The sequence below is a fragment of the Anoplopoma fimbria genome, chromosome 11 (genome assembly GCF_027596085.1).
Source record: "Anoplopoma fimbria isolate UVic2021 breed Golden Eagle Sablefish chromosome 11, Afim_UVic_2022, whole genome shotgun sequence".
In the NCBI taxonomy this organism is placed as follows: domain Eukaryota; kingdom Metazoa; phylum Chordata; class Actinopteri; order Perciformes; family Anoplopomatidae; genus Anoplopoma; species Anoplopoma fimbria.
In genome coordinates this window covers 21,215,324-21,237,241 of record NC_072459.1, presented here as the reverse complement: position 1 = coordinate 21,237,241, position 21,918 = coordinate 21,215,324, and the positions used below count along the sequence as shown (strand labels likewise).

The 21,918-nt window shown below is 44.5% G+C and overlaps 3 protein-coding genes across 3 annotated transcripts; 2 read left to right on the top strand and 1 right to left on the bottom strand.

Moving 5' to 3' along the window:
- Positions 1-1,563: 1,563 nt before the first annotated feature.
- On the top strand, positions 1,564-6,459 carry si:ch211-106h11.1 (volume-regulated anion channel subunit LRRC8D). The gene is made up of 5 exons (XM_054608302.1): positions 1,564-1,911; positions 2,600-3,196; positions 3,739-3,989; positions 4,822-5,199; positions 5,337-6,459. Exons 1-5 carry the CDS (start codon positions 1,564-1,566, stop codon positions 6,457-6,459), a joined length of 2,697 nt encoding a protein of 898 aa, XP_054464277.1.
- A 1,443-nt stretch (positions 6,460-7,902) lies between these two features.
- ddx39ab (DEAD (Asp-Glu-Ala-Asp) box polypeptide 39Ab) lies at positions 7,903-13,176 on the top strand. The gene is made up of 10 exons (XM_054607136.1): positions 7,903-8,009; positions 8,951-9,167; positions 9,474-9,601; positions 9,721-9,997; positions 10,119-10,237; positions 10,384-10,515; positions 11,307-11,416; positions 11,636-11,780; positions 12,022-12,169; positions 12,521-13,176. The coding sequence occupies exons 2-10, from the start codon at positions 8,960-8,962 to the stop codon at positions 12,535-12,537; spliced, it is 1,284 nt and encodes a 427-aa protein (XP_054463111.1). The 5' UTR covers positions 7,903-8,009; positions 8,951-8,959; the 3' UTR covers positions 12,538-13,176.
- A 967-nt stretch (positions 13,177-14,143) lies between these two features.
- Positions 14,144-21,078, bottom strand: si:ch211-106h11.3 (CCN family member 1). The gene is made up of 5 exons (XM_054607478.1): positions 20,843-21,078; positions 19,067-19,280; positions 17,996-18,436; positions 17,348-17,526; positions 14,144-16,109 (listed from the first exon to the last, which is right to left on the bottom strand). Exons 1-5 carry the CDS (start codon positions 20,891-20,893, stop codon positions 15,804-15,806), a joined length of 1,191 nt encoding a protein of 396 aa, XP_054463453.1. The 5' UTR covers positions 20,894-21,078; the 3' UTR covers positions 14,144-15,803.
- Positions 21,079-21,918: the final 840 nt, after the last annotated feature.

Here is a 21,918-nt window from a genome sequence, read left to right as displayed (position 1 = left end):
ACCTGCCTGTACATTTACACACACACACACACACACACACACACACACACACACACACACACACACACACACACACACACACACACACACACACACACACACACACACACACACACACACACACACACACACACACACACACGATAACTGCTTTATAACAATGCTACCCGGGCATCATACTTCTATAAGCTTTGCGGAGAGAAATGCTGCTGTTAAGTTTAACTCACAGTACAGTAACTTCAGCAGCCCCTGCTGGATAATGCTGAGTACAATGCTGTCAAACATTTAGGGTTCATGAAAAGAAGCCAGTGCAGTTTTTATCCAAATTTAGTGAGTTTAAAAAATAGGACAAAATGTTAGAGATTAAACTACCCAACAAAAGTTGTTATAAAGAAGGTCATGTCAAATTCTTATCAACCTGCCGGCTGAAACTCTGAAAGGGGACATTCTTTATAGATAGTATTTTCAATTTAGCTATTTATAATATATTTGTCTAATAATCAGTATTTTCTTTTGACTGTAATTTGGGTCTAATATTCCTCTGACGTTTTCCTCAGAGTCAGTTCTGAAGGAGTTAAAGTAAAGGCATCCCCGGGTGGGACTTGGGCTTCTAGTGTTGAATTAGATTTTTGAGCCACATATTCTCCGCTGCCATGGCAATGGTTGAAAAGCTGTGTGTTGGCCAGCTGAGGAGGAGTTTGTTGTAAGTTTCACGGCAGAACCAGACAGCGCCGGAATGGAGTTTGTGTAAAGCGGCTCTGGGCTGTGGAGTGGAGAGAGGGGAAAAAAGAACAAGTTATTTACCCAGGTATGTTAAAGTTAATCCAAGAACTATTCTGTTGTGATTTGTCTTTTTGATAATAATGTACACTTAAAAGATGTTGGCCTACAATGGAAATTGTGTTTGACTATTTTATTTAGTTTATTTTTAATTTGCATACACTGATTTTTTTTTTTTAAAGATCCAACTTTGATAGCTAATATGAAAGCTAGAAGATGATGTAATGTTTATTTTTAAATAGGCTCAATATGTATTTACTGTTCTATGTAAAAGTAAATATTCATAACAAAAAATGCAAAAATCACAGTTTTTTGTTGGAAAATAAACTCCCTTACCATTACTTATTAAAAGTGTAACATTCAAAAACTTTTTGATCAGGACTGTGTGTGTGTGGTTTGATTAGATTTGATTTACAACATAAGTAAACAACAACACAGCTAACAACACATTGTGATTCAAATATTGCAAAATCCTGATCAATGCAAGCATATATCAGCTTTTCAGAAAACACAGAAATCTCTCATTTGAAATAAACAAAACTCCTCAGATTCATGTAGGACCACAATGTTCATAACAAGAAGCTGATTTAGAAGCAATGTTTTTAGGGCAGGATCCTCTTATTATGTGACCTGATCAGGATGCTCCTGGATCAGGCCCTGGTCACATACTGTAGTTCAATTGCTGTTACCAAAAACTAAAACAGTTTCAGTGAGTAGCCCAGGTCTTTCCTCACCATGTCACAATTATTCTTTCAGTCATCCCTGTGGTGCCCAGAGGACGCCATGTTTTCCCTGTCGGAGCTGGCGCCTCTGAACCAGCATCAGAATCGGTGTAAACTGTTGAAGCCCTGGTGGGAGGTCTTCATGGACTACCTGGTGGTCCTGATGCTGATGGCATCTGTCCTGGCTTGCACTGAGCAGCTGTCCAGGGATAGAGTGGTGTGCATTCCCTTGGATCCAGTTATCACTGCGAACACCAGGAATCACAGTCCCTCAACTAGCAGGGAAGCATCGACTCCATCTTCAAAGCCCCCAACTCATGTTCCACGCAACGTCAGCAAATATCTTCACTCTACAGGCCGGGGTCGACGCACACATCTGGCCTACCAGCAGTACGTTTACATTAGCCAGGTACTGTAATACTAGCGTGAGTCATTGAAAATGATGCAACAGAAGAGGTGAAAAATGATCGATTAAAATGATTGACTGTTAAGTCCCTTGAAACAGCAATAATGAATATTGTTTTTAATCAACAATGGATCAAATAACTACTTGAATGTGAAAGGATTTGTTCATAATGATGAACCCAGAGAGAATTATCACCAGACATTGCAGTTCCCCTTAGCTCTTTAGACAGTTTTAGCAACTTTTAGCTCGTTGTTTTGGATTTCTGACACGCTACTTTAATATTTTTAATATCAGTTCTAGTGACGTTTTAGGCGACTGTTTACAGCAACGAATCTCTTAAATCAAACTGAATGCTACCAGCCCTGCACTAAACAGCACATAGATAAAATTAGCAGCTAGCTACTGAAGCATTTAGCTGCTAAGAGCTAGCCATTCCCTCCAGAAGTTGGTAGAGACCAAAAACAGAGCTTAAAGAGAGTGACCATTGGACTTAACTTCACCAGGTGGTCAGAACCAGCTCCAAATAAATTATAAAGTTGCTCCGTATTGCCTTAAAGTGTAAATTAGTGACTGTTTGCTAACATATTTGCTCAAAGGTTTATGATTTATAATATGCTATTTTGTGGTAACACCCCCAAGTGGACAAAAAAATCACTTGTAGGTTTTAAGTGTCTATCTTCTATCTGTCTAGGTGTGCTACCATGAGGCTTTGCCTTTTTGCTCCCGCTTCTTCCCGTACATGGCCATGTTGCAGTCTCTATTGCTGGTAGCCAGCGGCTCCTTCTGGCTCCACTTCCCCCACACCTCCGCCCGCATAGAGCACTTCCTGGCCATCCTGGCAAAGTGCTGCGAGTCACCCTGGACATCGCAGGCCCTGTCTCATGCCGCCCGGCAGGAGATCGTCCAGGAGAAGGAGGTGGTGACGGTGGTGGAGGAGAGACGACCACCTCAGCCTCCTCTCTCTTATGTTTCATCTTCACCCGCAGTAACCCGCACAAGACGAACAAGCATGGACTCGGGCATGGACAGCCCGCTTTTGAAGAGGTCGGATAGTGTGTCCTTTGCCACCCCTCCCTCCCCGTGCCCCTCAACACTCTCATGCAACTCTGCCATGTCATCTATATCCCTCGGGTCCCAGGTGCACTTTCCTTCCTCCAAGCACGTCATGGTTGACAGCCCCCGGCAAGTCATGAGTCTGGATAAAAGTGATGGGGAACAGGCCAGGGCGCTGTTTGAAAGGGTGAGGAAATTTCGCTCGCACTGCGAAAGCTCAGATGTCATCTATAAGGTGAGAGATCCTCTAGTATAGAGGATGTATGCATAATATCATCTACTTTGTCTTTTGTCTGTTAGAGTTACTGGATGGTTAGTTTTTTATAGTCCAAAAATGTTTAACGATGTGATGTATAGGACAACCAGATGATGCTCTCGTGTTAACTAGCCAATGTTTTAAAGGTCCGGTGTGTAGCATTTAGGGGGAATCTATTGGCAGAAATGGAATACAATATTCAAGTATGTTTTCTTCGTGTATAATCACCTTAAAATAAGAATGTTGCATTGTTTCTACAATAGCCCAAAACGCTCAAATCCAACTCTGGCTCTAGATATGGCAAATAACGTTTTAGTGTTTTAGTGTCAGCTACACACTTGGAACATGAGAGGTGTTTCAGTTGGTTGCGATCTGCAACCTTGCCACTAGATGGCGCCAACATCCTACACACTCGACTTTTAAAAATGCAGGAGTTTAAACTCACAACACAAGTCGATGTTTAGTCAGGCTTGATAGACCGATGTCAATTTGTTCATTAAATTTCCTTTTCATCTATTCAGGTCTATTTGGCTCAGACCATATTCAAATTGCTGATGGTGACTCTGATCTTGAGTTACTCCATCCCTCTTCTCAGCTCCCTCTCATTCACCCACACCTGTCACCCTGAGGAGCAGGCCTTGGTGGGCTACGCTACCTTTGAGTGTATCCATGTTCTCTCCTCCCTTCTACGCAAACTGCTGGTGGCTTACCTGACCCTCCTGGGGCTGTACGGCCTGTTGAACTTTTACACCTTCGGTTGGATTTTACACAGGTTAGTGTATTGTATAAATACCCTATAAACTGTATATAATGATTAAAACTTGCTGCACTAATAAATATATCTATATATTAACAAACGATAAAAGTCGCTACACGTAATGTTGAAGGGGTAGCTTGCAATGACGGACCCACACAGCATTAGCACTAATTTCTGCAAATTTCCTAAACTCTGCAGAGTTTTTTAGTGTCTTTTGGGTCATTGTTTTTTTTTTTTCTCACAGCTCTCAACGTTCTTTGTTTGCAGCAACAAGTAGCTGCTCAGAAAATTAAGCTCTGATATACCCACGATACCTTCATAGAACGAAATGTAAGACAAAGTTAGCGACTAGCTAGTGGCCATAGTGAAGCATTTAGCTGCTTGAGAGCCAGATATTACCCTGATAGAGTCGGAGGAGACCAAAATAGAACTTAAAGAACAGCTAAATAATGACCTTACATGCGAAAGGTGGCCCGAAACATGACTCGAAATGAATACAAATGTTGCTCCATGTGTTCGGGAATGCCTTAATTAATTGCTGTGACTTTCAACTCTGGACACATTGATTTTCATACTTGATGATGAGCTTTTGACACTTATTGGCAGAAATGTTATAGTAACTGGGGTTAGAACATGTGAATTTCTGAATCATTTGAATATATAACTTGATGCATTGTATGAACAAAATAAACATGTAAAATGGTTGATTAATAATTTGCTGATTGTTCAAAGGGCCTTCAAAGCATTCCAGAGGCTTAATAATAGGATTACAGTTTAAAGCTGTGTTTTGGGCGACTGTGTGATATATTTCTCATTCTGTTTGTTTTTTGGTCTGTGCCCTACTTAGCTCACTACGGCAGTATTCCTTCCACTCACTGAAGGAGTTTTGCCCCTTGAGAGATGTTCCTGACCTGAGAAATGACCTGGCTTTCCTTTTACACATGTTGGACCAGTATGACCCTCTGCTGGCCCAGCGTCTGTCTGTTTTTTTGTCACCTGTCAGTGAGAGCAGGCTACTGGAGGAAAGCTTGGAGAGGCGCTGGGGGGAGGCAAAGCTGCGTGCCATGACTAGTGTGGACGCAGAGGGCTGCACCACACTGCAGCTGGTGGCCCTGCCTCGCCTCCCTCCGGCCCTCTACACCCTCAGCCAGCTCCAGGTCCTCAAACTGGAGCTCATCGCAGAGGCCAGGTTTACTGCGCAGGTGGCCAACATGACCTCACTCAGGTGGGTTTCACAGTGGTGCAGTCATGCTGCACACACTTTAAATAATGCAAATCAAAAGTTATATCTAGCTATTTTGTTAAGAAGCAGAACGCTGTGATGTACGTACACAAGTCTTTTGTTGTTTATTCACCCAACAGGAAGCTCCACCTCTATCACTGCAGAGCAGCGATGGATCCCGGCGCACTCAGAGTCCTCCAGGAACATCTGGAGGTCCTCCACCTCACCTTTACTCAGGCGTCAGAGATCCCCAGCTGGGTCTACTCACTCAGAAGCCTGCACGAGCTCCACCTCTCTGGCCGCCTGAGCAGTGACAGTGGGGTGGGCCGCGGCTGGGCTTTGGGGAGCCTCCGCCAGCTGCGTCACCTCCGTGTGCTTGTGATCCGAGGCACGATACAGCGGATCCCCGGGGAGCTGTGCGAGGTGGCCGGCAGCTTGGCGAGGCTGGAGATCTACAACGAGGGCACCAGGCTGCTCATGCTGACAGGCCTGAAGCGCATGGTCGATCTGACCGAGCTGCTGCTGCAGGACTGCCAGCTGGAGCGTTTGCCCTCGGCCCTGCTGGCTCTCGCCAACCTGCGGAAGCTCGACCTGCAGCATAATAACTTGAGGACTCTGGAGGAACTGCTTAGCCTGGCTCAACTGCGGCGTCTTTCTTGCCTCAGGCTCGGCTACAACCATGTTCTGGCACTGCCGGCCAGCGTCGGGGTGCTGCGAGGCCTTGAGCTCCTGGATCTATCCAACAACCAGCTTCAGAGCCTTCCCCCAGCACTCTTCACTCTCCGCCGCCTTCGTAGGCTCCTGCTGGCTGGTAACCTGCTGGAGGTGTTGCCCGCAGAGGTAAAGGCCCTGCAGCTGCTTACAGAGCTGGACCTCAGTGGGAACAGGGTGGAGAGCCTCCCCCCTCAGCTGTTCAGTAGCTGTTTGGAGCTGCACATCCTCAATGTGGCTCGCAACTCTCTTAGCTCTTTACCCAGAGGGATCGCAGCTTTAAGTGGGTTGTGCAGGTTGGACTTGCGAAGTAACAGTCTGGAGGAACTGCCTGCTGAATTGGGCTGCTGCTCAGGGCTGCACGGAGGTGGTCTCCTAGTGGAGGAATGGCTGTTTCTTTCTTTGCCTCCACAAGTCAGGGACTTCCTGAGCCGTTCTTGCGCCCCCTCTGGTACTCAATCACAGGTTCATTCAAGGCCAGATTCGGACAGTTTCCCATACTTCTCTCCTGCACAGTGGAGTTTCTCTTCTGCTCTGGAATCCCAGATATAAGTGTCCTAACACTGATTTGCAAGATTTGCTTTTGCAATGCTTTTGGCAAAAATGTTTACCAGCTGTAATTAGAATGTAGATTTCCTATTGGTCCTTTTAATGAGAGGCTTTAACAACCATTGTTAATACACATTAGTTTATAGAACAAATTCTGCACATTGATTTTTATACCACACTAATTACTAAACTAAATTAGTGTCAACCAAAGGCTTGCAGGAAGATTCAATAACGCACTCAAAAATTTCCAAAGCAATAAGCTGTGTAAACTTGGCAGCGCTTAGGCTACTGTAGACAACTTGTTTTTCCTAAGATAGATGAGGAGACCATCTGCGTGTATTGTAGGGTTGAATAATGATTATGGATAAATAGTTGTTTAACATGAAGTGGGGAAAAAGCATTCACAAAGGTATTATTTCTTGCAGGGATCTCTCTGAATATAACATGGCACAAAGGTTTGTGTTGTTTGATAACAAAGCATATATTATTAATTCAGAAACTATTCAAATTAGTATTTAGATGAGAATAAAAACACAAATGAATATGTCAAAATAATAATAATACACAATATAAATATCTGTGTTATTCCCAGTGATGAGTATGAAGTTGTTTCTAACTGCAACCACTAATGTACAATAAACATGTTTATTTTTTATTTATTTTGATTTGGTCACTTTATTGTGAAAAGTGTAAAAAGTCCAACCTGGCGCTGGTAAGACCATTTCTAGCAGGTCATGGTCTCCCCACCGAAAAAGTTAAAAGTCAAACTGCTCTTTATCAACACAATTATTACAATATAATTGTGTTGATAAAGAGCAGTTTGACTTTTAACTTTTTCTGACGTTTCTGCTGTTGTTTGCAATAATCACCCTGATAACAAGTTTGGCACAATACAAAAAATTTTACCAAAAATAGCACTGTGGTGTAAGGCAGAAATTTAACTTTGTGCTGCAGTTTCTGAATGTGACCACTTGATGGGATTTTTTCCCAAAAAATATCAATCATATTTGCATTTACATTTTTGGCATAACAGAAGGAGGAGAGAAGGAAATTAATTTATAAACAAAATTCAATTAAATAGATTTTAAAAAATGAAATACATGCATACATATAAAACAAAAAGAAAAATGTACATAAACTATAATAACTAAATTTAAACTAAAGGGGCATCTTGTCATGTACAATTCAAAATAGTCACAGTGCTGGGTTTGCCAGAAAAAAAAATATATATATGAATACACAATACATGCTAAATACATATATATCAACGATATCAATATCATATTGATTTGATTCTGTATGTATTCATCTAATATCTATTTAACTTCCGTGGTCTTCCATACATATTGCTGTATCCCGCTTTTTTACACTGAGATGGACTGCGACACACTTTTCGTCCAATCACTGGCCGCCCATGTCGACGGTTGTATGAATCCACCAATCACATCAGCGCCTTTCAGCGTAGGCGGGACATCCGGTTACTCGTATAAACCAACTGAGGCCTCCACATGCGGTTTTGATCTTCTGGTTGACGCGTAGCTAACATCGACAAGGTAAGAATTCAATATCTATTTCATTGTTCAAACTAGAGACTTCTTCAGACTTCCCCTGCCGTCCAGGGAGTCCCAAAATCAGCTTTAATCAGCGATAAAACCACAAAGTAGCTAGCCTGGAAAGAAATAGCTTCCTTCATTGTTTGCGTTTTGGAGCTATCCGCAACTAAGCTAGCTAGCGTTGTGCAGACTAGCATCGGTTAGCTTCGCTCGCCCACCAATCTCCCTCTTATTTGCTTATTATCTTCAGAGTGCATAGTAAGAAGTTTTTTTTTTGTATTCATCGTAATGGCATTTTTTAATAACTAAATGAACAAGAGCATAAATGGTGCAGTCGGTCCATAATCAAAACATTTGCTGCCGTGTAGCGCGTTAGCTTGCCACGTTAGCAATGGTTATGCAACACAATAGCTTTGCAGTGCTGTAAACGTTTCAGATGCTAACCGGTTTGGTTAATCTGATATCCTCGGCTAATATAAACTCTGAGACTTTGCTTGACCAGATCTGTATGTGATGTGTGCGTAAGAATGCAGTTTCTGTCTACACACGGAGCACAGACTGTAGTTTAGACATTATTTAAATGTGGACCCTCTCCTTTGCTAAATCAGTTAGCATAGCTCATTCAATGGCCTTACGTCTTATTATGGGGTTTGCGGGGCGAACACAACAATGCTAGTGTTCAGGGGAGCGTGTTAGTACCACAGTTTACACAAACCAATGGCAACTTGCAATTGAATAATTAACACAAACGCACATTTTTACAAACATTTTATCTGAACATACTTTAAACGTGCAGTGAAACCCGGCACAAAGAGTGGCAACAACAGCTGGGCTCAGTTAACAGCCCCCCTAGTAAACCTAATACCAGAAAGCTTTCAGCCATGGCAGGAGATTAAGGAACCGATTTAAGTCAAACATCTTTTCTCTTTCCCCTGTTTTAGACAGACACAATGGCAGAGAATGATGTTGATAACGAGCTGCTCGACTATGAAGATGATGAAGAGCCCCAAGTAGCCCCAGAGAGTGCAGCCCCTGCAGGCAAGAAAGAGGTGAAGGGCTCCTACGTCTCCATCCACAGCTCTGGCTTCAGAGATTTTCTGCTCAAACCAGAGCTGCTCCGCGCCATTATCGACTGTGGTTTTGAGCATCCATCTGAAGGTGAGGGACATGTGGTCGTCTGTAACCCTTTGTTAAATTTGGCAAACGGGCTTGTCCACGTGGGCTATTGTTGGTGGAGGTTCTTCATCAATTTACTGGGATTTATACAACACCATGCCCTGACTGTATACAAGTTACCTGAACTACTTGTATTTGTGTCTCATAACTATAAAATGTAACCATACTAGTTAGGCTGCCCTGTGTCCTAACACACAGTTCAATAGCTTGAAAATCTTGTTGTCCTAATGATAAAGAAAATACACTGGCTTACATTTTTCTTTCTTTTTTTTCTTCTTTTGTATTTAGTCCAGCATGAATGCATCCCACAAGCTATCCTGGGCATGGACATCCTGTGCCAGGCCAAATCTGGTATGGGCAAGACGGCCGTGTTTGTGCTGGCCACACTGCAGCAGATTGAACCTGTTGATGGGCAGGTCAGTACACATGTTCAACACACTAGCTCTCTGTAATGATTAAGTTTAGGAAACATTGTCATGGTTTTGTGTTCAAGATGCAAAGTATCTGAATCTGCGTTCTTTACGTATACCCCCAGGTGTCTGTATTAGTCATGTGCCACACGCGAGAGCTGGCCTTCCAAATCAGCAAAGAGTACGAGCGTTTCTCCAAGTACATGTCCTCGGTAAAGGCGGCCGTGTTCTTTGGCGGCATGGCCATCAAGAAGGACGAGGATGTCTTGAAGAAGAACTGCCCTCACATTGTGGTCGGAACACCAGGCCGCATCCTCGCTCTCATCCGTAACAAGACCCTCACCCTGAAGAATGTCAAGCACTTTGTCCTGGATGAGTGTGACAAAATGTTGGAGCAGCTAGGTGATTTATTTATTTTTTGTTGTTGAATATTGGCTCAATTATGTCTGCCTCAGGGCATCTGGTAACACCCCATTTAATTCTGTATTAATTTGCATTTATCTGACCTCTATTTATGAAACAGACATGAGGCGTGATGTACAGGACATCTTCAAGATTACACCCCACGAGAAGCAGGTCATGATGTTCAGCGCCACTCTGAGCAAGGAGATTCGACCAGTCTGCCGCAAATTCATGCAGGATGTAAGTGATCGATGAAGTTTTGCTACTTCACACTGTTGTATCAGCAAGAAAACTACTTGTGTATCTTTATGTTTGTCCCACTTGCTGATGTAAATAGTAACGCAAAAGTTGACCTAACTGGCCCTCTGTCATTTTGTTCTGTGCAGCCCATGGAAGTATTTGTGGACGACGAGACCAAACTGACACTCCACGGCCTGCAACAATACTACAGCAAGCTGAAGGACAGCGAGAAGAACCGAAAGCTCTTTGACCTGCTTGACGTGTTGGAGTTCAACCAGGTAAGCAAAATATTTAAGGAGTATTTAAGAAATCACTAAATGTGACCTATTTGCCAGGGTTTCTACAGATTGCAGAACTGGAAATGTTGCTTTACAAGAAAACTAAATTTAGTCACAATCCCCGCACCATCGCCTCCCGAACCACAAACACACATTCTAACACTTTATATCAGAGCACCTTAGAAGCTAAATGGTTTCAGCACATGTTACTTATCCGCAACATTGCTTGTTCAGTCGTCTCTTTTCCTCCCTGTTTTTTGTCTGCCTTTTTATTATCACGATCCAATAAATGCAAACATGGACTTTTTTTTAAAGCATTGTAAAAAGAATGCATGGTTTTACTGGGGTTATTTGCCAGCCAAATAGTGGACATTCCAGAAAGTTACTGGTCCAAATCAAGAAACAGCCAGGCACACACATCTCATAAAAACGCAAACTGGTCTTTTTACTCAGATTCTTGTACAAGAAACGAGATAGAACATGTAAATTAGCGAGCATTTAGATGGGCTGGTAAGATAATTCCTTGTTTTTAGCCCGTTCGTTGTTGCTCGGCTAGTTGGCTGTATCCTTATATCAAACTGAGAGGAAGAGATCTAAACCACTTTTATGTCTATCTCGTGGCAAAAAACTAGAGCAATTTGTTCAAAGCTCTTCAGTCACTGCGATAAAGTCCACTGGGATTTTAAAATCCCAAATTTCAGGGTCTGAATGAATCCCATCAGAAGTCAGAGGGTTTCATGTTTCCATGCTGCACCGGCAGTGTTATTTAAATTATTTTGCTTTGCCTCTAGGTGGTGATCTTTGTCAAGTCAGTCCAGCGCTGCGTCGCTCTGGCCCAGCTTCTGGTGGAACAGAATTTCCCTGCCATCGCCATCCACAGGGGAATGGCTCAGGAGGAGAGGTGAGACGAGACTCGCGCACACACTGACACTCACCCCTCCCCACTGACATACCCACTGTCATAAACATATGCTCCATTGAGCTCTGAATGCTGAGTATGTTTATGGAGCATGAGGCCTCATCAGTTAACTCAACATATCATTGCCTTCAAAGTTCAGTAATGCCCTCAGCAGCTGTGTTGATAACTCTCTCTCGGGCTCTGCCCCTTCTTACTCCACAGGCTGTCTCGATATCAGCAGTTCAAGGACTTCCAAAGGCGGATCCTGGTGGCCACCAACCTCTTTGGCAGAGGGATGGACATCGAGCGGGTCAACATCGTCTTCAACTACGACATGCCAGAAGATTCTGACACCTATTTGCACAGGGTGAGAACTGCAGAGGGGAGATTGCTGTGCGTGTTTTTCCCGTAATGTTTGTTCTATGCATCTCTGGGTTCTGGGAAATGGGCTTTGAAAAAAGTCTGTTTTTGAATACCAATGTGCAGTGCCATAAATCACCATAATCATAATCTGCATGTCTGTTGCTTTGTCATTGTGTAATGTATTTACATTATTGTGACCTGTCATTGGAGTTTGACTCACTCCTGGCCTCCTCTGCACCCGTCAGGTTGCTCGTGCTGGTAGGTTTGGCACAAAGGGCCTGGCTATAACCTTTGTGTCGGACGAGACCGATGCCAAGACTCTGAACGATGTGCAGGACCGCTTCGAGGTCAACGTGGCCGAGCTGCCAGATGAGATCGACATCTCCTCTTACAGTAAGCCCTTGCGTTTCCGAATGCCTGTGATTGTTGATATGCTCAGAAATGTTGGCCTGATGGGCTGCCCTGTTGGAATGATTGTAATTTTGGGATAAAAAGGCTCAAAGCACTTTACAGTCAAAACAACTGTTTAATCCAGTGAGATCTTCCCAGCTAAAGAGCGCCCCCACAGATAAACTTTTAGAGTCATCTTGGCAACTAGAGCCAGCAGTTGGTGCTGCCATGTAACTGTGGGGCTCACTTCAAAATGGAAACTGCTCGCATACGTTTAACCTGTCGCTGAAAAGTTGGTATGCTCAGCTGTTGCTCGCCTCGCTGATCTTTTACACTTTTTCTGTCCCCGTTTAGTCGAGCAGTCCAGATGAGTCCTCCAGCCAAGCCGAAGTCTCCTCTTCGTGGATCTTGTGTTTGGAAGTACATGTGTTTCACCGTTGATTTAAAAGCTCTGCTCGTTCCCAATGTTCACCAAACCTTTATTTTTATTGTACGTTTTGGGGGGGGGGGGGGTCGATTTTTAATTTGTCTTTTACTGTTTGTTTGGGGGGGTTTCTGTTTATTTTTGCCTAATGGAATTAAAACTTTTTATAAAATGCCATTTTTACTGTTGTGGTCTCTTGTGAGGCTATTGTCTCTACCCCATTTTCATTCAACTTAATCTCAAGCAGAGCTTCAGGGAAACGTGTAGAAAAGTAGTTCTGAGGAACATGTAAAAGTGGTTTTTAGCCCTTTTTTTTTTTTTTTTTTTTTTATTGTTAAAACTAGTTTGTATAGTAGGTTTGGTGTTTTGTTTTTTTTTGTTTTTTTTCGTCTTTCCCCCCAATGCGACAGTTGGTCTCTAAAGTCATGTAGAGACAATTAAGTAATTTTTCAGCTCACATGGCAGCTCTTTCTTTGAATTTCCAATTGAATGCCTCTAATAAATGAAGTCACTAAGAATCCTAGTGGTGCGTTGGCCAATTTTGATAAGATTGTAATTTGCGCCTCCTATAAAGAATTAATTGTAACTTAATGTGTATCTGTTGGTATTTTCAGGATTTAAAAATATTTCATCTAACTATAATAAGAATTGTACTGTGCTTTGTGTTAGTGCTAACTGGCAAATGTTGCATGGTAATGCCATTAGCATCGCAACTAAGATTTTTACAGTAGCATGTAGATAATTAGTTCAAACCCACAATGTACCAAAGTACATACAGTCTCACAGCACCGCTTTAGTCTTTTTGAGATTAATTTAAACTGGGTAGATGGTTAAAGTATCTCTTTGGTAAATGTTCAACAGTGTGTGTGTGAGGGAAAATGTCTATATTAAAAATGCAAAATTATGAAATCATTCCAACTCTTAAAAATGCTATGCATGCAAGGCAACCAGTTTCCAATAGAAATATTCATGAGGAACAGATGAACATGTCTTTTATTTTTTATTTTTTTATGAGACTTTGAAAAGCATGCCGTTATTATTTCAGATGGTGTTAATGTACACTAGTAGACATACAATCATCCTGCTTTCAAATTGGCACTTTAACGCTCATAAAGGATCTGAACCCCGCTTTGTTCAGTGCTAAACTATACATGGACTACTTCAGTATAACTCGGTAAAAGGATTGGCCCTTATACAGCAGATAGAACTACAAAGAAGGTAACGATGCATCTGTACATAGCTGCTCTATAGTTTCCATAAACAAAACTAGACATACAGTACCAAAACCACAGCATCTACAAAGGCAAATAGCAATGGCAACACAGCGAACAAATACCGAACTTTTTTTTTTTTAACCACTGTTAGAGTTGAGGCTTAAAAAAGCCTACTGGAGTGAAGATGGTAGAAAATCCTAATATTTTCCATTTTCACAGTAAACTGAATAAAATGTTTAAGCCACTTTGGCACAAAAGACAACACATCTTTTAAATGATACAACAGTCAAATGATTTAGAATTACTCATTTAAAAAGTGTATTCAGTAAATCAGTCCCTCTGTGTTACCGTTCCATGAGATCAAAGGTCTCGAATCCAGGCTGTCGTAAGGTGCGCAAACTTGAACCTAAATCCCAGTTTAGTGAGATGCCTGGGCTCTTTAGTCATAGTAAAGGACTTTGGCCAAAAAATATGAGAATAATTCAGAATTCTCCTCCAAAATGTCCTTGGGAATAAGTTTTCAAAGACGCCCGGAAGCCTTGACCCTGTCATCAGAGCCGTAAAGTTCCTCTCTGCCCATGACGGTTGACGTCATCTGACAACCCGGCCGTCGACAGCATTCCTCAGCAACAGACGCCACTAATAACATGAAGAAGCATGGACGTATCGTTTTGTTTCATTGAACTGGCATGCTGCTTGATTACAGGGCCAGAGCGGCTTCGCCCGCAAGTCACAAATTACACGATTACCTCAGCACACTCCGTTTTAAAATTTTATTTTTACAGTGAACCAGAGAGTGGCTGATCTCTCGCTGTCGCTGTCATGAGTCTGGATTGTAATTTGCGCAGAATCAGGCGGTCGACGTCTCGGCGCCAGAATCCCAAGCTTGTTCCTCTGGTGCTTGCTAAATGTCTTAGTTTCTCGCGGAGGCAAGGCATGGGATGAGTCCAGCTGTGTAAACAACCTTTGACATATTACCCACTAATGCGTACAAAGCCTCGACCCGTCAGGTTCAACTCGGTCTTTTCCTAGTACATACCTCCTTGTACCGTAGCCTTCATCGTCCATCATTAGATACGGCTCTCTGACAGCTCTGACCTCCAATGAGAACCTGGGAGAGGGGGTCAAGCCCCAGATCTGTGGGAGTCCTTTCGTTGCTGACAGCTCTCAGCTGTTTTGTCCCACCCCCAGAAACCCCCCTCCCCCCATTTCAGTCAAGCTGGTGCTCCAAACATAGCAGCTCCGCCCTTCCCTGGTGGCAGGCCACCGTGTCATCAGGTCTGTCTCAACAATAAATACCAGTGAATAAATACCATAAAAAGACACAGGCCGCTTTTGGAAGAACATCTGAGACGCTCCTCCATTTTCCACCGTCACAAGCCCAATTTTTCGCTGTCATGTCTTCTCTGAGATATTTCATTTGGTTTATCAATACTGCGTTTTTGGGAGTGCGCAGATTTGCATGATTCCAGCAGGTTTTTATATTTGGCTACAAACCAACGTCGGACCAATTCTCTTATTGGCCAGTCAGACCTGTTGCTTGGTGACTGTGATGTGAATCAACGCCTCCAACAAGAGAAACACCAACAGTTACGTCAGTGTGTGTGTCAGCTCTTGCTCCAGCGTCCCCAACAAAAGTCTCAAAAGTTCAGGGGACAGTCTTGGTGCATGGCAGCAACATGGCGGCTGGTTGTGTCCACGTTTTTGCATAATGTTTTTGTCACAGTCTGTAGCAGTCTGGCCAGGCCAGAAACAACTTTTTATCTACACTAAAGCAGGGGCTGGTAACTTTGCTCCCGTCCAATTCCTTCTCCTCCTCCCCGTTCCTCCTGAAATAATCTCTCAGAAAAGACGATTCCACTTGTTTAGCTCGCTTGCGTCTACTTATAGATACACTAAGGACAGCTATTCTATAATGGGGACCACTATGGGGGAAGTTGATGTCTCTTGTTTTATTGTGAAGGAATGTAGGTTGGGGTGGGAGGATGGGGTGATACGGCTAGTCGATGAACTTGTGCGTGTCTCCGTAGAGCCACCGCTGGGGAGGCATGGCGGCCTCGTTGAGGTGGTTGCACTCGTCGCTGCACTTGCAGGATTGGATGAACATCACGGACCTGCTGAAGCGCTCGCCGTCAGGGCAGGCAAAGCTCACGCTGGCGGTGCGTGTGCGGCGGGGCGAGCAGCAGCGGCCGTCCCTGCACACTCCGCAGTAGTTGGGTCTGTACAGGCGGGTGCTCCTGCAGCCCGCGTAGGACAGGCGGTGGGGCTCAGGGGCCTTGTGGGTGCGGGAGCACTTCCTTCCTCTCTGTGGAAGGAAAACATGAGACGGAAAGAGTGGATTCAGTTTTGAGTGAGTTTACAAAAAATTCACAGCAATCATAGTTGTTGAGGTAATTCAGTCTCAACCAGAGTGGTGGACTAATTAACCGGTATCATTCCAGTGAAACTACCACTGAGCAAAATTAAATGACTCATTAACTCAAACTGTTAGACATGAAAAACAAAGTTAATGCAGTTAATTACAGAGACAGAGAAAACAAAACAAAGCGCCTGAGAGAGGAACATGACAGCAATAGCGAAGGATTGACACTGATGCACATTAACACCCACAGCAGCTCTGCAAACATTGGGAGGAACAGGTTCGTAACAACCCATTAGCCACATGGCGAGAAGTGTTTTTGAGGGTGTTGCATTTTGAAATGTGAGAGAGCAACATAGTGGGCGAATCAAGTGCTAGCTCAGAGCTAGCGAGTGCAGCTGACAGCAGCAGGGTCGAAGGCTCGGCGTGGGCGAGCTCCAACCCCCCACAGACAAAGGAGGGGACTATTTAATTTGAAAACAAATGGACAATAAACATTTTTTGCAAATAATTGCCTTTCTAAAGATTGTGACTAAAGTGTGCTATGTGCTGGACTACTACCTGCAGTTGCTAGGCACCTAGAAGGGACTCGGAAGTCACTGCCCCAGGCCAAGAAATAGACTGGCACGTGAACCCCCTTGTAAAATGTTGAAATGTAATTTTTACAATTTAGGTTTGAACTAACAAGATATACAGTGTTAATTAGCATTGCTTAGAGGTGAAGGTAGGCTATATCTGTCACCTTTCTAGCTGTTTCAATTAGTTGTGCTAAGCTAAGCTAACCGACTGCAGCTTAATCTTTACAACACAGATATGAGAGTGGTAACAATCTTCTCATTAAACTCTGCGCTAAAAAGTGAATATGAGTATTTCCCAAAATGTGGAACTAATCGTTTAAGCAGTGGGCTGATCACGGATTAGGCATGAGCAGAGGAATCGTGGTCTAAATCGGCTCCATGGTCTCCCGCTGAGGAAGTTTCCCCACACAGCAACAGAACCGTGAATAGAACGAATGGACCAGAGCTCCCACATCAGAGCTTGATCCAGGGGCGGGTGTCTGTATACATGTTGTGATATTAATACCAATCTGACCCCTTAAGAAAAATCCTTTCCTGAATCTATTCAGCATGGCGCAATCTATCCCTTTACCAGAATCTTAAAAAGCCCCCTCACAAATTCCTAACCTTGACGGGGATAGACATGGAGCTGCAGGGCCGGATGTTGCATAGACGCGTCTCCTTGATCAGCTTACACCGGGCGTTGTCATTGGTGACCCGAGAGGAGACGCCCATCCCACAGCTCCGAGAGCACTGGGACCAGGAAGTAGTCTGGACCACACACTGATCTCCCACCTGCCTCCAGGCTACGAGAGACAAAACAGAGGATGTGTGAGAGGACAATGGCCGATGCGAAACCACAGAGAGTCGGAGAAAGAGGAGCGAGATCGACAAAAGTAAAGCCAGGGGGAAGGAGAAAGGGCCAGTGGTAGAGAGAGGGGAAAGGAGAGGTCGGGAGATGCAAAGTACACTAGCCTCATTCACTGAACAGGCAACACTGACGCATAGAGAGGGCGATTACAGAGAGGGGAAAGCTGGGTGACAGAGGTATGTGCTGTGTGAGAGCACCTCTGGTGTGCAAGGAGCCAGTGGAAAACAAGCCTCACATAAATGCTGACACACACACACACACCGGTAGATGCAGAGGAAAAGGCTCACAGTGAGGCCGTTTGTGCGTCAGGGGGGCTAAAATGGCTAAAACATAAACATGATGCTTTACTGCGTCGAGGAAACAGACGGCACTCTGAGGCAACACGGTGGCACCCTCTCTCTTACCTGCCAGGTGCTTGTTTCCACGTGGCTTGTCCCACTTGCGCCCAACCTCCACCAGCTCGTTGCCCAGGGCGTCCTTCTCCTTTTTGGGTTTGTAGGGGTACAACTTCCGGTAGGGCTTCGGGTAAGGCTTCGGGAAGGGGTAGGCCGGGTATGGAATGAAGGGGTAAGGCGGGTAGGCCGGCGGCTGGGGTCGGCGGTGCACCTGGGGCACAACGGTGGTGCCCTTGTGGCAGTCGATGGTGAGGCAGCACTGGCCCGGCACCTTGACCAGCTGTGGTGCGGGACAGGAGGGTGACGCCAGGGGCACGTGGCTGGGGCAGAGGGGCACGCAGCCCACCGCTCCATCGATGCAGGTGCACTGGTGCTTGCAGCCGGCGTTGAAATTCTCACCGTTTTGATAAATCCGCCCGTTGTATTCGCATGACCGGCCCTCGGCCTTTGCTGAGAGAAAAGGAAGAAGATGGGCAATTTGTAAAAAAAAAAAAAAAAAAAAAAAATGTTTTCAGATATCAAGTATTCTTGAAAAGTTTTGAGACAGGAAGATGAACAAACAGGAAGTTGCTCAGAAGACAGAGGGAGAGACACACACATCTCCAGATTTATGAAGCTCTATTCTTAGATCCAAAAGGAATTTTGACTTGTTTACAACGTCCTATCCCTTCGCCCCCCGAGTGGGACTCCCCATGCAACACCCCAGATACCTCCCCCTTTATATAGAAACACCCCCAAATAAACACCCATATAAAAAATACCGCTGTGCAGTTTGTGTACACACTGAACTACTTATATAAATCCCCGGAGTTGGCCGGGTTTCAGTCACAGCTCATGAAGGTGCTCTGTTTTGAACGTGGCACGGGCTTCAAACCCGAATCCCCCTATCAAAGAGAAACCCCAGCCGCTTGGCTCGGAAGCCAGCTTCCCCACCCTGAAGTTACACATTCCTTCGCTCAACCCCAAGCTCAACTCCAAACCCGACGCCCAATCTAAACCCAAAAGCTCCCCCTGCGTCTGACCCTCCCTCCCCCTCACCCCTCTCTCTTGCAGCCTTCCCACCACCTCTGTGCTACGCACCCCTGCAGATGCCATGGGTACGGCCCACATCGTTGCCGTAGTTGCACTCCAGGCCTTTGTGGTGGTCACAAGGCCGCCCCTCGTGGCAATCCTGGTTGAGCTGAGCAGCGCACACCTTGCAGCAGCCGCAACCGTCTGGTACCGAGCTGACCCCTGGGGGACAGGATGCAGGCCCCACCGGACACTCGCACATCACCGGGCAGCCGGCAGTCACCTACAGGAGGGGACATAGCAAGTTCTTTAGTTAACCTCAATGTTGGCAAACTGACTTCATGGGGTACAATTTCCACGTGAGGAAGCCCTGGGACTAGGTAGGACAATAGTTTGACTCATGTTACACAGATCACAGAAATTCCTCAAAGTGTGCAAGGCTTAAACATTTGCTGAATACCCAGCACTGTCCCGAGCCCCACAGGGATATCTGTGACCCTCTGTCGCCTTCCGCTTGGCATTCGCCGGGCAAGCTGGGATGAAAGGTACGTTCTCTGTCCCCAAAACCACCCCCCTCCCACACATTCCCCAATCCCATCTTTTGTTTCTCACCCCCTCTCTCGCTATATATACACACACACACACACACACACACACACACACACACACACACACACACACACACACACACACACACACACACACACACACACACACAGACACCGGAGTCATTCCAACAACTCCAAGCAGGTATTTAGATCACAGAGAGCTGCCAGTCTGGCTGTCCACAGTCAGATCACCTAAAGGGATCCCTTCCTGACTCTGCTGCCACTGTCTGAACCCAGGCCAGGTTCTGGTGTGCCGCCTTCAACTGTCTCTCGTTAGTCTCGTGTGGGTGAGAAGGATATGACATTACACAATGCGGTGACAATAGCTGTCCATTTTAGTAGTTACATTGTCGGCATTAACCTGGTATTTGAAACATCCCCTCACTAAAAGTCCCATAACACTTATAGTGGACAGCAAGTTTATATTAGCCTTAAGTGTATTTTTATCTCCAATCGTATTACTGTTGGGTAATATTACCGCAGTGTAATTTTGGACCTACATAGAGATGGAAGCACATGTGCATATACTTTGTGAAAGAGTAAATTGGTTTAGTTTTTTGGGGGTTAAGAAACCCTTCAAATACTAGAAACGTTTCATCAGTTTATTTAGATATTAGTGAGGGTCTAAACTGTGGATAGGGAGGTGAAAATGGGCAGAAGTGGATTAAAAGTAAACAGTGCTCAAGTGTACTTTTTACTGTACCACTTTACAGATTTATATACAAAACGTATGATGATCTTATAAAACACAATGCGTTATTACAGAATAAAACTATCCAGCTTCACTTGATCAACATAAGCAGAAAAATGATTGTATACTTTTACTTGAGTGACATTTTCAGTGCAGGACTTGTAGTGGAGTATTTACATATTGCAGTATGTTTTCTGAGCACCCTTAACTAGCCTGATTTTCTATTTTGCTGAAGACGCCCTTTGACATCCCCAGAGAACCTCTGGTGGTCAACAAATATTACCACTGATTCTGCAAAAAATTGCAATCAAATAGTTATTCATGAAAGGAGAAATTAAGTGTAAAGCAGGTTAATTATCACTTAGTGGGTAGGATCTCATTCGAACATTATTTTGACATGCAATACTGTAGAGCGTGGCTGTGGACGGGAAATTATAGGTCATATGTAACCGGACGACAGCAGCCCAAGTCCGGCCACGTGAGTCTTTATTCCTCCGTGTTTACATGGAGAACAACGTGGACAGAAAACAACCTTCATGCACTTACCAAACCGACTGTCCCCACTTGCAAGACGGCGAAAAATAGCAGTATCCCCATGCTGTCAGCTGATTCCCATAGAAGAAGGGAAGATGTATAAAAAAAAAAACACAAAAAAACAATTTATATCACAGAAAAAAAAAATCCTCCACCGGATCAGAAACAATAGCTTTTGTCCAATGAGATTAAATCCAACATGCAGGACGGTGCCCGGATCTCCCCCATCACTTGTACATTTTCATCGATCAAAGTTTGACGCTTGTTTTTATATCAGCCCCGTGCTTTTTATGGTGGCCACGCCCACCCCGGACCTTGCTTCAACCAATTAGGAGGCAGGCGCTCGGCCAAGGTATCCCGACGAGGAGCTGGAGGGGGCGGGGCTTGGAGCGGTCTGAGGGATGGAGGGGGGGGGGGCGTGGCCAAGCATGAAAGCGGTCATTCATAAAAATTCTGAATTACTACATTCCAAAGAGGACCTGGCTTCTGGGTGTTTATTTATTTATGTTTGAGGGGAAATAATATTTTTGATGCCTTTAAAGTCCGTTTCACACGCATACCTCTGTCCCGGCTGCTGCTTTGTGAAAAGTTAAATAAATATACTCAGCTGCTAGCCTTTGCTACATTAATACTCGGGGCCGGCCATGGAAAACAGCTTGGAATTTCCTTCCCCCGTTTTATAAGACAAGAGCTGGACAGATAAAATACATGCACAAGGGCGAGCCGAGTGTTCCTTGGAGCTGGTTATGACTACATGATTGAGTGATAACGATGTTGAAAATGATTATGATAATCTCCCGTGCAATTGGTCGCTCTCTTTTCCTCCCTCCATATCCTGTCTTTAGCCCCCACATCCCTTTTACCTACTCAGAGGTTCCCAGGCCACCTCTTTCTGCACACACACACACACACACACACACACACACACACACACACACACACACACACACACACACACACACACACACACACACTGTAGTACAAACAGCTACCCATGTAAACAGACGAAAATGAAGTTAAGTTTGGTTTTAAGGTTTTTTCATTGAAGGGTGCAGAGCGGAGGTGAGCACCGCCTGGATAATTTTCCC

What these genes read in the sequence shown, in the direction of transcription:
- si:ch211-106h11.1 (XM_054608302.1), top strand. Translation starts at nt 1,564, where the DNA reads ATGTTTTCCCTGTCGGAGCTGGCGCCTCTGAACCAGCATCAGAATCGG. An exon ending in GCTCAGATGTCATCTATAAG is followed by an intron (nt 3,197 to 3,738) that starts GTGAGAGATCCT and finishes TCATCTATTCAG; the next exon opens with GTCTATTTGGCTCAGACCAT. An exon ending in TTCGGTTGGATTTTACACAG is followed by an intron (nt 3,990 to 4,821) that starts GTTAGTGTATTG and finishes TGCCCTACTTAG; the next exon opens with CTCACTACGGCAGTATTCCT.
- ddx39ab (XM_054607136.1), top strand. Translation starts at nt 8,960, where the DNA reads ATGGCAGAGAATGATGTTGATAACGAGCTGCTCGACTATGAAGATGAT. An exon ending in TTTTGAGCATCCATCTGAAG is followed by an intron (nt 9,168 to 9,473) that starts GTGAGGGACATG and finishes TTTTGTATTTAG; the next exon opens with TCCAGCATGAATGCATCCCA. An exon ending in TTGAACCTGTTGATGGGCAG is followed by an intron (nt 9,602 to 9,720) that starts GTCAGTACACAT and finishes GTATACCCCCAG; the next exon opens with GTGTCTGTATTAGTCATGTG.
- si:ch211-106h11.3 (XM_054607478.1), bottom strand. Translation starts at nt 20,893, where the DNA reads ATGGGGATACTGCTATTTTTCGCCGTCTTGCAAGTGGGGACAGTCGGT. An exon ending in AAGTGGGGACAGTCGGTTTG is followed by an intron (nt 19,281 to 20,842) that starts GTAAGTGCATGA and finishes CCCCTCCTGTAG; the next exon opens with GTGACTGCCGGCTGCCCGGT. An exon ending in CCATGTCTATCCCCGTCAAG is followed by an intron (nt 16,110 to 17,347) that starts GTTAGGAATTTG and finishes TTCCTTCCACAG; the next exon opens with AGAGGAAGGAAGTGCTCCCG.